This window comes from Muntiacus reevesi, chromosome 3, assembly GCF_963930625.1.
Source record: "Muntiacus reevesi chromosome 3, mMunRee1.1, whole genome shotgun sequence".
Taxonomy (NCBI): Eukaryota; Metazoa; Chordata; class Mammalia; order Artiodactyla; family Cervidae; genus Muntiacus; species Muntiacus reevesi.
The window spans coordinates 155,335,439-155,350,579 of NC_089251.1; the positions used below are offsets into that span (position 1 = coordinate 155,335,439).

Here is a 15,141-nt window from a genome sequence, read left to right on the forward strand (position 1 = left end):
GGTAAGAAAAGCCTGAGACACAGAAAATACCTAGACAAGAAAAGCTGGTGGAATCTGCAGCGATGACAACATGCTACTCACTTCACAAGGAGGAATTTACCCTCTTCTTGGGTCTTGGATCTTGGGAATTTGATCACAAGACATTGAGACATTATGTGCCACAGCATTTTTAATTTAGACATCTGTCTTAATTGGTTTTTGAAAGACAGCTTGGTCTACCAAACTCTTCAGTTGGTTTTTCAGACACAGTTCAAAGTTGTGAAAAATTGTCTGCCTATGTGAAAAATTATAAACATAAGGTCAATAACAATTAGGCTTCTATATGGGTCTTACATCAAGAATAATGGAATTCAATAAGTACACCTCACAAGCCCAGTCTAAAGAACAGATTGTGGTATAGAAGAATAACAGCCTAATTTTCACACAGGAGGAATTGAAGACTTTGGAAGGTTTTAAAAACATGCCAAAGCTCTCACACTTAGTGGCAGAGACAGTGTCATGCCAACACTCTCACTGGAGTCTGTGATGGCAGAAGAGAGAAGTATGATTTGGTCAGGCTCTGTCAGCTGCTGGGCTACATCAAGCACAGAAAGTTCTATTATAATAAAGACACACTCACGAACTCCCCGAGGAACCCATCACTGAGCTACCAGAAAGGCTGGGACCCAAGCCCACCCAAGTGTGAGTCTGGATGAGTGTAAGAGTGCATTACGGAATAAAGCAACCTGAGTTTGCAAAGACTTCCTTTCCAGGCCCAGTATCCATGTGCTCATCCCGTGCTCATCCCCTGCTCAAGTTTCTGCTTTTTCTGCTACTGACTGGTCTTCTCACTTTCTACTCCATAGCTGGCCCACTGCAAAGACTTATTCACAGTTTCTGCCTGTACATGGCCCATTATGACCTCACCACGTTATGACTGCCAGCATCTGCTCCTGTTGATTTTTTTTTTTTTCCCCAATATTTCTCAATTCAAAGCTGGAGGAAAGAATCAAGCCCTGTTCATCTTTTTATCTATGCTTTGCCATCAATCACTGGCCTTGAATTAGCAGGCTTGTCAGGTTAGCCTGGTCCCTGACAATCTAGTCTGAGACATGCCTTAACCACCATATGATAATCCTTTGTTCTTGGGCTGCCAGTCATTTCAGACTATGAATTAAGGAACTATATATGAGTTCTATGCTACACTGAAATACCAACTAAAAATATCACCTCGGGCAGTTTTATTTCAGAGCAGGATAACACAATACTACCTCATCTTCGTTGAAATAAACTCTGTATTGAATAAGTATTTTCCAAATATGCACTAATTTTAAGACTCTCTTAACGAAGGTACAGAGTGGTCCCACATTACAGCTTTGCTACCAGCTACAAGTCTTGAAAATAATACTATGCAGCTAATTGAAAGCAGTAATCCAACCAAAAGGCTTCCCTGGTGGCTCAGTGGTAAAGAATTCAGTTGTTAATACAGGAAACTCAGATTCTATCCCTGGGTCAGGAAGATCCCTTGGAAGAGGAAATGGCAACCCACTCCAGTATTCTTGCCTGGGGAAATCCCATAGACAGAGGAGCCTGGCAGGTTACAGTCCATGGGGCCACGATAAAGTTAGACACAACTTAGAGACTAAACAACAATAACAACAATCCAACAAAAATGAAATCTGTATGATGAATACCAAAGAAAGGGGGCGAGGGGAAAAAGGGAGTGCGGAGAGACAAAGAAAGAGTCAGAGAAGGGGAGAGAGAGAGAGAAATACTCTGCTTATAAGAAAATCTCAGGGTCCAAAATCTGGGACTAAAGTCATTCTGGGTTTCTAAGATTTTCTGATGGTCATGGCCCCAACTAGGTACTCCACTCCAACTGTGTGTCAAGCGCTGGGCTAAAATGCCCCTTAATTTCCAACACAACTGAACAAGATAAGCATCAAGACACCTATATCATAGATGAAAGAACTGACCAGCACTTACTTCAGTGGTCACGGTGGTTGTGAGTGGCCAAGACACAGCCTTGGTCTGTCGGCCCATGCCTTTCCCGACATACCACATTGTGTCTCACCCTCCACCTCTCCACGACAGAGCTAAATGAACAAGAGAGCCGCTCCTTAGAAATTAGGTTGATCATTGATACCTATCTGCACTACAGATGTAAGAGCAGAAATAAACACATATGTAGAAGTGAGGGCTGAATCAGCCACGTGAACTGAGCAAACGTCTCCTGTGCTGAACTGTTCCCTCTACTCTGTGCTCCATCTTCTTTTTTTAAGATCCTGCAGTGAAAGCACAGAGTCTTAACCACTGGACCACCAGGAAGGAAGTCGCCCTACACTATGCTCTCAAAGGTAAAGGACCACATGCAGCTGTCCAATGAACAGGATGAAAAACAATTTCCTCCCAAGATCTTCTCCCATCTTCCAGAGATAAAAACACCATCCTAAAGGTTGCTGTCACTTTTCTTTGACTAGCAAACACCTAGTTTAGAACTGAACATACTTGTTCCCTGCCACAATAGTTCATGTCACTGCACCAATGAATGCTCACTCAACCATGGCAGGAAAACTGATTATCACCTCCATTGTCTGTCTGGGCTGTTGAGACTGCCTTGCTCCAAACCCACACATTCTTCAGTATCATATTCAATTATGTTGAACAGCACTCCGCAGGCTGAGAATCCTTCCCTATTAGTGGCATCACCAATGTGCATGGTAAGTGTAAAGTCAGCAGGACTGTCAATAAGAACTACAGATCCAGACTTTCTGGGTGTGAATCCCTGCACTATCTCTTACCACTGTGTGATCCTGGTCAGGTTACTTAAGTCTTGCTGAGCCTCTTTCTTCATATGTAAAATGAAGACAGTTTTAAAATCGACAGTGCATAAGACTCTAGTAAAACTTAAACACTCTGTGTTAGTCACTCAGTCGTGCCCAGCTCTTTGCAACCCCATACATGGGCTGGAGCCCACCAGGCTCCTCTGTCCACGGGCTTCTCCAGGCAAGAACACTGGAGTGTGTTGCCACTTCCTTCTCCAGGGGATCTTCCCGACCCAGGGATTGAACCCAGGTCTCCTGCATTGCAGGCAGATTCTTTATCGTTTGAGCCACCAGGGAATCCCAAGAATACTGGAGCGGGTTGCCATTTCCTTCTCCAGAAGATCTTCCTGACCCAGGAATCAAACCTTTGTCTCCTGTACTGCAGTAAGATTCTTTATTACTGAGCCACCAGAGGAGCCTTAATTTCCCTCCAAATCGAACTTCAGATATGACTTCAACCAGAACATTTACATTAATATATTATGAATATTAAGCAAATATATCAAGTATTAGATAGTGCCTGCATGGTGAAACAACTCTCTAGGCTTGGCAAATAACAGATAAACATGTGTCCATTTTGCAAGTTGAAAGAGGAAAAATTTTTCCCATCACCAAAGGTTTTAAGAGAGCTTGGATAGGTTGAAACTGGCAAACTTTTACCAAAAACTAATTGTTTTGAAAAGCATTATAAAACAGTTCAAGAGTTAGACTGTGCTTAGAAAATAGACACAACAGCCTTATGATCTGCCGTTTTTCACCAGCTTTGTTTAGCTTCCTAATGCTATGGCTCCATTCCAAACACCAAAGCTACACTCCTGAAAACACATTATTTGTTCTTCATGTTTCCTTAACAATCTACCTTTTCAGCTAGCCAAGCAGGCAGACTATGCTCACTATGAACCCCTCACACACAGTGAAGTCTAGGCATTTCACTCCACCAGCTCAGGAGTCCCTCCTTCTTCCCCTATTTGGTTAAGGCAGGACGGGAGGTGGCATTAAAGAAGGCTCTTGTTTCACACAAATTTGCTGGGTCTGGGTTCTCTGAGAAAGACTGACCCATTCAGACGAAGGAGAACCTCCTACTTCCAACTTTAAAACAAAACAAAACAAAAAATTTTCATTTTAAATCAAACTTACATGATCTGGAAGATGACCTATCTAACTAGCATTACTGCTAGAAATGGGTCCTGAAATAAGAAAATTACATTTTTATGTTATGTATCCCTATCCTACCTGTTTTTTGTTTGTTTGTTTGCTTTCCCAAAAGCATTTGTTATTTTTGTAGTTTTTTTAAGGCTGTTTAAAGGAAATTAAAAAAAAAAAAAAAACCTGGAGAACATCTAGGTAACAGGAATAGCAGTACGTGGACATCTGAACTCTGCCAACAACGCTGTGGGCCTGGAAAAGAGACGAGCCTCCAATGAGACTGCAGTCCTGGCTGATACCTTGATGGCAGCCTTCTGAGGCCCAGAGCAGAGGACCCAGCTAAGGCGTCCCGCAGAAAGAGTCAGATAATAAATGAACATTGTTTTAGGTCACTAAATCTGAGGCAATCTATTCTGCAGCAAGAGAAAAACAGTACACCATTTATACCAAATTCTCAAGAATAAATGTTATCCTCAGGAGGTAGGAATTTTCATGTGCATAAATGAAAAGTGACTTTGACACTTCAAATAAATATATAAATGTTAACTAGGATTATTTTCACTTGCTTTGCAATATTTTAAGCCAAATATAATTACATTTAAATATCTTTCATAAGAGCACTAAATCTCATCCTTACAGGTATCCTAATCTTACTACTGACTTCTAAAAATTAAGACAATTTTTACTAGACTTTGAAAGCAATCTTATCTATAATTAGTTTGACTTAAGATCCTAAAATTGGACTAATTCAAACCTCTGTATCTAGATGATCCCCACCTGACAGTCAGACAGAAAACAAACTAAATCTACTTGTCAGCATCAAAAATACTTCTGTCAGAGGATGGACACCTTGGTTCTTTAGTTTCCAAATTTGCCCTGGGCCTTGTTCTTGCCTAAATTGCACCTTTCCTGTTCCTGAACAGAACCACAGTCCTGACCAGTCACCCTAAAAACAGCATCACGTCTGGCTGGGTCTCCTGCATTACCAGTCCACCCGAAACCCTGCCACTCTCCCATCTGGCTGAGGGCGGGGTCGAGGCGCTGGAAGAAGGCCTGACAGGACAGAAAAAGAATACAGCAGAGCAGGGCTCAGGAATGTCACAGCCAGCATTTCCCACCACCGACCGAGCCCACAGCAACCGCTGCAGCACCGGCCTGCCCCGCAGCTGGGCCCAGCCTGCACCACCTCTGCTACGAGTGAGGAATCAAAGCAAACAGTCTCTGATCCTGCACGTTACCCCATCGGACCAACATGCCCTCTACCTGTTCTCACCTGATCCTCCTCCCTCACCAGTGGAACAGTCTTCCCACAAGGACCACGTCAATATCTGGAACTGACTCAGATTTATAGACTCTGACCGACTACAGACAGAGTGATAAACCAACTCCAGCCTTAATCAGTGTGCAAACCCAGCTCAAAGCAAAGAACAGATAATCCTGAAGCATGCATTAGGATCTCTCAGAAAATACCAGATCCTACTTTTATGAGGATCCTAATTCTAGTACCAGTTTCTAAAGATCAAGACAATTTTTATCAAGACTTTCAAAGTAGTCCTTTTACAGCTACAATTCATTGAACATGAGATCCTAAAACTGGACTAATTCAGACTTTGACAGCTAGATGATCCCCATCCTGACAATTCAGATAGAAAATAAACTCAAAGTGCTTGTCAGCACCAAAAACACTTATTCAAAGGAGGGCTGCAAGAAGCATAGCAGATTTTTTAAAAAACCATATACATCACAGAATAAAAGAAAACTCGAGATGACTTCAGGAGCAAAGATTTCAAAACAATTTCCTTAAAGCTGATGGACCTCAACTACACCCTCCTCCGCTGGGGCCCCTGTTTACTCTGTCCTGCCTTGAGGAGTTCACCAGGAGAAAAAGCTTAAGAAGTGTGCCTCTGGGTGCACTTCAAGCTTAGAATTTCAATAATAAACGCTTATCACAGGGCGTGTCCTTCAGCCTGGAAACACCACCAACCAATAAAGCCACTTCACTACAGAATTCCCTAACCAAGCCTGTAGGGCTTCCCTTCTGGCTCAGCCAGTAAAGAAACCATCCGCAATGCGGGAGACCCAGATCCCTGGATTGGGCAGATCCCACGGACAAGGGAAAGGCTATGCACTCCAGTCTCCTTGCCTGGAGAACTCCATGGACTGTATACTCCATGGACTCGCAAAGAGTCCAACACGCTGAGTGACTTTCACACACGCACCAAGCCTCTGAGGGGCCAACAGCAGAGTCAGCATCAACTCCTCTTCCCTCTTCCTAACATATCGAGATGTATTCAGTAGACTATTTAACCTACTTACACACAATCCACCTATTTTGTTGTTGCTTTCTTTTAAATTTAAATTTATTTCTAATTGGAGGATAACTGGTTTAAAATACTGTGTCAGTTTCTGCCATCTAACAACATGAATCAGCCATAGGTATACATATGTTCCCGCCCTCCTGAATCTCCCTTCCACCTCCCAGCCCTCCAGGTGGTCACAGAGCACTAGATTTGAGCTCCCTGGAGCAGACAGCAAATTTCCAATGGCTAACTAATTTTACATATGATAATGTATATGTTTCAGTGCTATTCTCTCAATTCCTTCCACCACCAGCCCTGCCCACAAGTCTGTTAACCCATCTACTTTGGAAAAAGCTGACCCTCCCCCAAACCTCAGAGTAAACATTTTCTTAAGCCATTCAGCTCCTTCTGGTCACCTGGCCACAGTCACCTGTGGTGACTTGGATTGAAGAGTCTGTGTGACTCAATGACCTACCCAGAGCTCCAGGTTTACCCGACAGGATTACAAGGGATTATAAATGTTCTAGAGAGGTGATCACTCTTATCCTGTGAGAACTCTGTGAAGGAAGGGACTATTTCTTACCTGCAGATGGGGTGGTGGCAGAAGGAGGGTGGATGGCAGGATGGAAGAGCACGTCCTCTGATCTAGAGCTGCAAAAGCTCTGAGCAGAGCCAGAATTCTGAAGTCTGAGCCACACAGCCTTCTATTCATTGGCCCCCTTATCAACCACAGCATAAACAAACAAATGACTGTTCAATATGTTTGCATGATGGATCACCCAAGACCATCACACACTTTTACAGAATGAAATAAAGCCAGGTGACTACGACAGGGACTTTAAAAAAGAAAAAGAAGAAGAAAAAACCTGTATCTTTCTGGGAAAGAATTAAAAAACAAAGTGAAATGCAAGATAGTAAAATATTGCATGTTGTTAACTTGGCCACTGATACCAGGCTAAACAATTTTGTAGAAACCATGAACAAAAGCAAAGCAGAAATATTATCAGAATAAAGACCAAGCAACAGATTTCCCAAGGGTGGTATATACAATTTGTGGGGTTACAGAGGTGAGATAATCAAATTTATTGTCCTGTATCTTTTGTTAATTACAAAAAGAAAACATGCCTGACTTAACAAATTTTATAATACATGACTATAAAAAAGTAATAACTGTTGCCTGTCCCTGTATCCCATCCCCTCCCCCAACTAAAGTCAGCACGCCCAAACCAACCCACACTAAAGTTAGCATGGTTCTAAAGTTAGCCTGCCTTTCTCTTTATTCATACAAATATACAAAGAAATCTGTATGCAGGTCAAGAAGCAACACTTAGAACTGGACATGGAACAACAGATTGGTTCCAAATAGGGAAAGGAGTACGTCACTTCAGTTCAGTTCAGTCACTCAGTCGTGTCCGACTCTTTGCGACACCATGAATCCCAGCACGACAGGCCTCTCTGTCCATCACCAACTCCCGGAGTTTACCCAAACTCATGCCCATTGAGTTGGTGATGCCATCCAACCATCACATCCTCTGTCATCCCCATCTCTTCCTGCCCCCAGTCCCTCCCAGCATCAGGGTCTTTTCCAATGAGTCAACTCTTCGCATGAGGTGCCCAAAGTATTGGAGTTTCAGCTTCAGCATCAGTCCTTCCAGTGAACACCCAGGACTGATCTCTTTTAGGATGGACTGGTTGGACCTCCTTGCAGTCCAAGGGACTCTCAAGAGTCTTCTCCAACACCACAGTTCAAAAGCATCAATTCTTCGGTGCTCAGCTATCTTCACAGTCCAACTCTCACATTCGTACATGACCACTGGAAAAACCAAAGCCTTGACTAGACGAACCTTTGTTGGCAAAGTAATGTCTCTGCTTTTTATATGTTGTCTAGGTTGCTCACAACTTTCCTTCCAAGGAGTAAGCGTCTTTTAACTCCATGGCTGCAGTCACCATCTGCAGTGATTTTGGAGCCCAGAAAAATATAAGTCTGACACTGTTTCCACTGTTTACCCATCTATTTGCCATGAAGTGACGGGACCAGATGCCATGATCTTAGTTTTCTAAATGCTCAGTTTTAAGCCAACTTTTTTACTCTCCTCTTTCACCTTCATCAAGAGGCTTTTTAGTTCCTCTTCACTTTCTGCCATAAGGGTGATGTCATCTGCATATCTGAGGTTATTGATATTCCTCCTGGCAATCCTGATTCCAGCTTGTGCTTCTTCCAGCCCAGCGTGTCTCATGATGTACTCTGCATATAAGTTAAATAAGGAAGGTGACAATACACAGCCTTGATGTACTCCTTTTCCTATCTGGAACCAGTCTGTTGTTCCATGTCCAGTTCTAACTGTTGCTTTCTCACCTACACATAGGTTTCTCAAGAGGCAGGTCAGGTGGTCTGGTATTCCCATCTCTTTAAGAATTTTCCACAGTTTATTGTGATCCACATAGTCAAAGGCTTTGGCATAGTCAATAAAGCAGATATAGATGTTTTTCTGGAACTCTTGCTTTTTCGATGATCCAGCGAATGTTGGCAATTTGATCTTTGGTTCCTCTGCCTTTTCAAAAACCAGCTTGAACATCTGGATGTTCATGGTTCACATACTGCTAAAGCCTGGTTTGGAGAATTTTAAGCATTACTTTACTAGCATGTGAGATGAGTGCAATTGTGTGGTAGTTTGAACATTCTTTGGCATTGCCTTTCTTTGGGATTGGAATGAAAACTGAACTTTTCCAGTCCTGTGGCCACTGCTGAGTTTTCCAAATTTGCTGGCATATTGAGTGCAACACTTTCACAGCATCGTCCTTCAGGATTTGAAACAGCTCAACTGGAATTCCATCACCTCCACTAGCTTTGTTCGTAGTGATGCTTTCTAAGGCCCACTTGACTTCACATTCCAGGATGTCTGGCTCTAGGTGAGTGATCACACCATCGTGATTATCTGGGTCATGAAGATCTTTTTTGTATAGTTCTTCTCTGTATTCTTGCCACCTCTTCTTAATATCTTCTGCTTCTGTTAGGTCCATACCACTTCTGTCCTTAAATGTGCCCATCTTTGCATGAAATGTTCCCTTGGTATATCTAATTTTCTTGAAGAGATCGCTAGTCTTTCCCATTCTGTCACCATGCTTATTTAACTTATATGCAGAGTACATCAAGAGAAACGCTGGACTGGATGAAGCACAAGCTGTAATCAAGATTGCCATGAGAAATATCAATAACTTCAGATATGCAGACGACACCACCCTTAAGGCAGAAAATGAAGAACTAAAGAGCCTCTTGATGAAAGTGAAAGAGGAGAGTGAATACGCTGGCTTAAAGCTCAACATTCAGAAAACAAAGATTATGGCATCTGATCCCATCACTTCACAGCAAATAGATGGGTAAACAGTGGAAACAGTGGCAGACTTTACTTTTGGGGGTTCCAAAATCACTGCAGATGGTGACTGCAGCCATGAAATTAAAAGACGCTTACTCCTTGCAAGAAAAGCTATGACCAACATAGACAGCATATTAAAAAGCAGAGATATTACTTTACCAACAAAGGTCTGTCTAGTCAAAGCTATGGTTTTTCCAGTAGTCATGTAGGGATGTGAGAGTTGGACTATAAAGAAAGCTGAGGATCCAAGAAATGATGTTTTGAACTATGCTGTTCGAGAAGACTCTTGAGAGTCCCTTGGACTGCAAGGAGATCCAACCAGTCAATCCCAAAGGAAATCAGTCCTGAATATTCATTAGAAGGACTGATGCTGAAGCTGAAACTCCAATACTTTGGCCACTTGATGCGAAGAACTGACTCACTGGAAAAGACCCTGCTGCTGGGAAAGATTGAGGGCAGGAGGAGAAGGGGATGGCAGAGGGTGAGATGATTGGATGGCATCACCAATGCAATGGGCATGAGTTTGAGTAGGCTCCTGGAGTTGGTGATAGACAGGGAAACCTGGCGTGCTGCAGTGCATGGGGATCCCAAAGTCAGACACAATTGAGCAACTGAACTGAACTGAAAGTTAGCATGCCTTTCTTTTTATTCATACAAATATACAAGCATATGTACATATCATATACCCCCATCATAAAAAAAGTCATACAACACACATTACCCTGTAAGCCATTTGTTTTCTTATTTGCTTAAAATAGAGAATGCCTAAGCCTCCAATATGATGTGTGTTTAAAGTTACAAAATGAAGGCACAAACATCATGGAAATGATAGGTCCAAAGTATCATGGAAAACATTAATTATATGAATATCTGGAAGCAGAAAGAAATTTTCTACTTTTGTTTTATACCAGAAAGAACATTCCTAAAATATGGCAGAAAATAAAATTATGTACGGCTGAAACCCAGACATTTCGTCTGCTAAAACTCATGAATGTTAACACTTGGCATTTTGTTTAAAAGAAGATTGTTTTGTTTTTAGTGAGCACAACAAATCAGGTATTTGAATGCATGTAATGTTCTACACTCCAACCTATTCTCAATTCATCTGAAAGGCAATCCTGCTTCTCAGAGCCAAAAAGAAAAACGATCAGCCACCGTAGGTTGGGATATAACTGATTTCTCCTATCTCCATCTGAAAGACCAACGTGTAAAGTCTGTCTTTTATTTGCTATCAGACCATACTTTCAATTAAAGCTGCAGAACCGTTCAAGTTTTCCCACCTGAAAGCTGAACTGCTATAGACTGAGGAAAGGTGACCGGGGCCTCAGGGCCCAAGCAGAGCACACCTCCCCCGTTCCACAGCAACAGCGTTTTATGCCTCGTCCACCTGGACCTGCGGTTTACACAACTGCATCTCTGAACTCAGGTTAGTAGCCAGCTACCCAATTAACATTCCAAAGCGGGACCCACATATCTCATTGTTGTTACTGTCAACATCCCCCATCTCTAACAATCAAATCAAGAAAGATGAAAAGTTCAATTCCCAGATGGTGACTCCTATTTCATTAAGAAATTAATTATCCAAAGTTATCCTTGAAACGTGACTGCCTACCTGAAAAGGAAAACTATATGTGGCATAAAATATAGCTTTGCATATGATTTTTAAAATATATTAGTTCCACAAAAGTTACAAATCAGTTATGTTCTCTTCTTTTTATTTATATTTCTTCCTATTGTTTCCATACTAATAGGAAAACATGAAGCATGTCTCAATAAACCAATTCATATCTAGACACAGATACACTATAAAGTGGAAGAAACAGAACTCAAAGGTGATGTGGGATCTACCAAAAGTACTTTTACCCAATCCACTGGTTTCCTTCTCAGCTGCTGGTACAGGGCATCACTGCCCCATTTCCTCGGTTTTGTTAACACCATGTCTCTCTCTGAGCAGATACAAATTTCTATGCTTTCTGCAAATTCCCAGAAAGCTGACACAAAAGCATTTGTCATTCATATATTCGACAGCGTAACACTGTGAAATTCTTAATAGAGAATTTTTACAACATAAAATTTCTATCACTGTATATATTTCTGTTTTCATTCTTGTGCCTGACATGATACTTTTGTATAGCAGGACATGACTATTCCCAAATCTCCAGGGACCAAACACATATTCATAGCTGGTAATTTGCTCCTGTCTCTACTAACTGCAAATGTCAAGAAGGTTTCTCTCTCTTTTGACAGTTGACTGCCTTGCATTTCAATAAGTGGTTTCTCAAAGGTTAGACTACTAATCTTATGTAGGTATCTAAGAAGACACTTCTGGATTGCAAACTTCCTCCTGAGCCTATGTCCCTCAAAGGGCAGAATGGAGTCTTCCACTTGATTCTGAATACCCTCAACATCCAGCGCAACACTCTACCCGGTCAGCAGACACCATGTGTGGGAAGAGACTCAGGCGACTCTCATCAACATTACTCACACACCAAGTGAGCAAACACAAAATTCTTCCTGAGGGTATCAACAAATACCTCTGGACTCCAATAAACACACAGAAAAGAGAAGAGCCTGAGCAAGAGAAGCCCACTCTGCACCATGAAATGCAAAGTCTAACCCCCCAGATGACCTTCCATGCACTCACATATATCTCACTGTGGTCAAAGCGCTTCTTGAGGTTGTCGATGACAGTGTCCTCATTGAGAGGTTCTAAAAGAACCATATCCCCAACTCCAATCATATTGTCCAGCAGTGATGTTTTCACCTCCATCTTGGCCATAGTCTCTTGCTGTGGGAAAGAGAGAGAAAGGAACAATTGAAATGAGCAAGACTGGTTCAGATGGGTTGTTGGTACCAATGAAGAAATGAAACACTGCTAGTTCCAAACGGTCCTCACTTGCCTTACCATTGTTGTAACCTCTCCATCCCTACAGCCCACATCAGAAGACAGGGGGGTGAGGGGGCATTGGGGGAGGGCTGCAGTCACTGCCAAGCTGCTAGAAGTCCCAGTCATCATCTTCCCAAGCAAAGTTCATCTACTGAAAGAGCCACCAGGTAGCCAGGATTCCCGTTTCCTTCTTTTTAAATCACCGCCTCTTCCCAACCAGAAGTTGCGAAACACTAGTAAGAGAACCCAACCCACCCCTTTCCATCAGCCCTTGTCCACCAATGTCAGACCTGAACCCACAGAAACCCGCTGCCCCAAATGGTATCATCCAGAATTCCATGATGAAAGGCAAAATGCCATTTTCCCAAAAACTGTGTTTAAAATGATGAGTACTTGCTGTATACCAGATGCTCTCTCAAGAACTTTCTGTGCATCAATTAATTTAATCTTCACAATTCTATGAGGTAAATTGTTATCATTGTACCCATTTTAAGATAAGGAAGCTCAGAAAGGTTAAGAAATTTTGCTTATGGTTAGTTAGGACTGTGTCACATTTATGTGTTAAAAGTACAAAATCACCATTTATAATACTATACCTATGGGGAGAAACTTCATTCCAGGAGTCAACACTGACTGATACACAAAAGAATACACCCCACTTGAAAATCAGAGGTTGCCTATATAATATAACCTGCCAAGAGTGGCCTCAGTATCCTTAATGCTTATTCCAACAGACACACTCCTAGAAGAGCAAAGAGACCTTGCTTTGCCAACAAAGGTCCATCTAGTCAAAGCTTTGGTTTTTCCAATAGTCAGGTATGGATGTGAGAGTTAGACCGTAAAGAAGGCTGAGCGCCGAAGAATTGATGCTTTTGAACTGTGGCCTTGCAGAAGACTCTTGAGAGTCCCTTGGACAATAAGGAGATCAAACCAGTTAATCCTAAAGGAAATCAACTCTGAATAGTTATTGGAAGGACTGATGCTGAAGACTAAAGCTCCACTACTTTGACCACCTGATATGAAGAGCTGACTCATTGGAAAAGACCCTGATGCTGGGAAAGATTGAAGCCAGGAGGAGAAGGGGACAACAGAGGACGAGGTGGTTGGGTGGCATCACTGACTCGATGGACTTAAGTTTGAGCAAGCTCCGGGAGATGACGAAGGACAGGGAAGCCTGGCGTGCTGCAGTCCATGGGGTTGCAAAGAGCCAGACATGACGGAGTGACTGAACAATAACAACATTAAAAAAAAATTTTTAAGTGTGTACTGAAAAGCCAAAAAAGACAGATTAAGAACCAGCAGCAAGGCTCTCCGATAAACAAAAGCAACCAATGAGGAATTATTAAATAATCAAAAGAAGAAAACCAAAGTTAACTTCTTTGTTAATCTTTTTAAATATCATGCCAACTATACCTGGAATAAACAGCCCCAGATATTGCTAAAGCCCAACAACGGTCGCACCAAGAATGGTTTCACATACCTTGAACTAGGCCAGGCTGTTTCAAAATCAACCAGGTGGAGGTGGGGGACCCGCCATGCTCTAGAGATGCACAGAAGCCAGAGAGAGGGCTGGGCCCACACCAAGTCCTCAGAGACTTGTTCAGAAATAGGAACCTGAGTGCCCAAACTCTGTCGCAATAAATTAACATTTCAATCCAATTTCAAGTTCTCAGACTTGAGAAATGCCAAAAGCAATCTAGCAGCGATACATTACATGTAATTTGGCAGATGAGGGAAGAAGGCTTAGGGATTAAGGGGGAAGTCAACCTGAGAAGAGTTTCAAAAATAACCACCTCAACCCAGCAATTTGAATTAAGTGAAGAGGCCAAATGGGAACTCTTTGCCCCAGGGTAGATTCCTGTATATAAAGTCTATTTATGGAAACAGCTACAGAAAGACAACAGTTTCATGGCAAGTAACAGTGAGGTAATTAAGCAGCCAATGCTTCTCTGTAATTAAACCTGCTTCACCATCTTTCAAATATGAGTTTCAAGTGAGAGTATGGGTTCTAATTTTTACACTTCTTTCCCAACTTTATAATCAATCCGAAGGGCAAGGGCAGAAGAGGGCAAAACAAATGCTGCTATAGGCAGTGCGTAAAAGGGAAAACTCTGAAAACACAACTTTCGCAAATCAAAATACCACAATAAAGTAAACCAAGTGAAAAGGTGATACCAACATCCACTTAGTCCAGCCAGCACAGTTTTGTTTCATACCAGTTTTTTTTTTTTTTTTTTTTTTAAGCATGTAGGTTCTCTGGGGGAACAAACAGTGATACCCTCCCCCACATTCTCATTCTGGTGAAACTGGAACTCTGATAAAATGGCACAGAGATATTTCCTATCTTCAAACAAATGAATTGATTTCCTGACTACCCTCTCCAGGCCTGGTTGGGTCACTCTGACATCTCAACAAAACTAGCCCGTATATTTCGTTCAGCCAAAAGAAACTGATTTGTTTCTTCTCTGAAAGAGCAACACTGACTATAGGAACAAATTTCAGAATCACTTGCTAACTCAAGGTTTCCATAAACAATCAAAAGAATCCACATGGGAACACATGGAAAGCACCGAGGACACTTTGTGTTTGATGCATACAAGTTCATCACCTGCACCCTTCCCAAGAGCCCG

General features: G+C 42.1%; 1 protein-coding gene across 3 annotated transcripts in view; it reads right to left on the reverse strand.

Moving 5' to 3' along the window:
- MYO1B (myosin IB) overlaps positions 1-15,141 on the reverse strand; it is a 193,063-nt gene that overhangs the window by 146,395 nt on the left and 31,527 nt on the right. For all 3 annotated transcript variants that reach the window (XM_065930935.1, XM_065930933.1, XM_065930934.1), the window contains one exon: positions 12,269-12,412. In XM_065930935.1, the coding sequence (XP_065787007.1) occupies positions 12,269-12,403 (135 nt within the window). In that variant the 5' untranslated portion in view covers positions 12,404-12,412. The remainder of the gene's footprint in view (positions 1-12,268; positions 12,413-15,141) is intronic.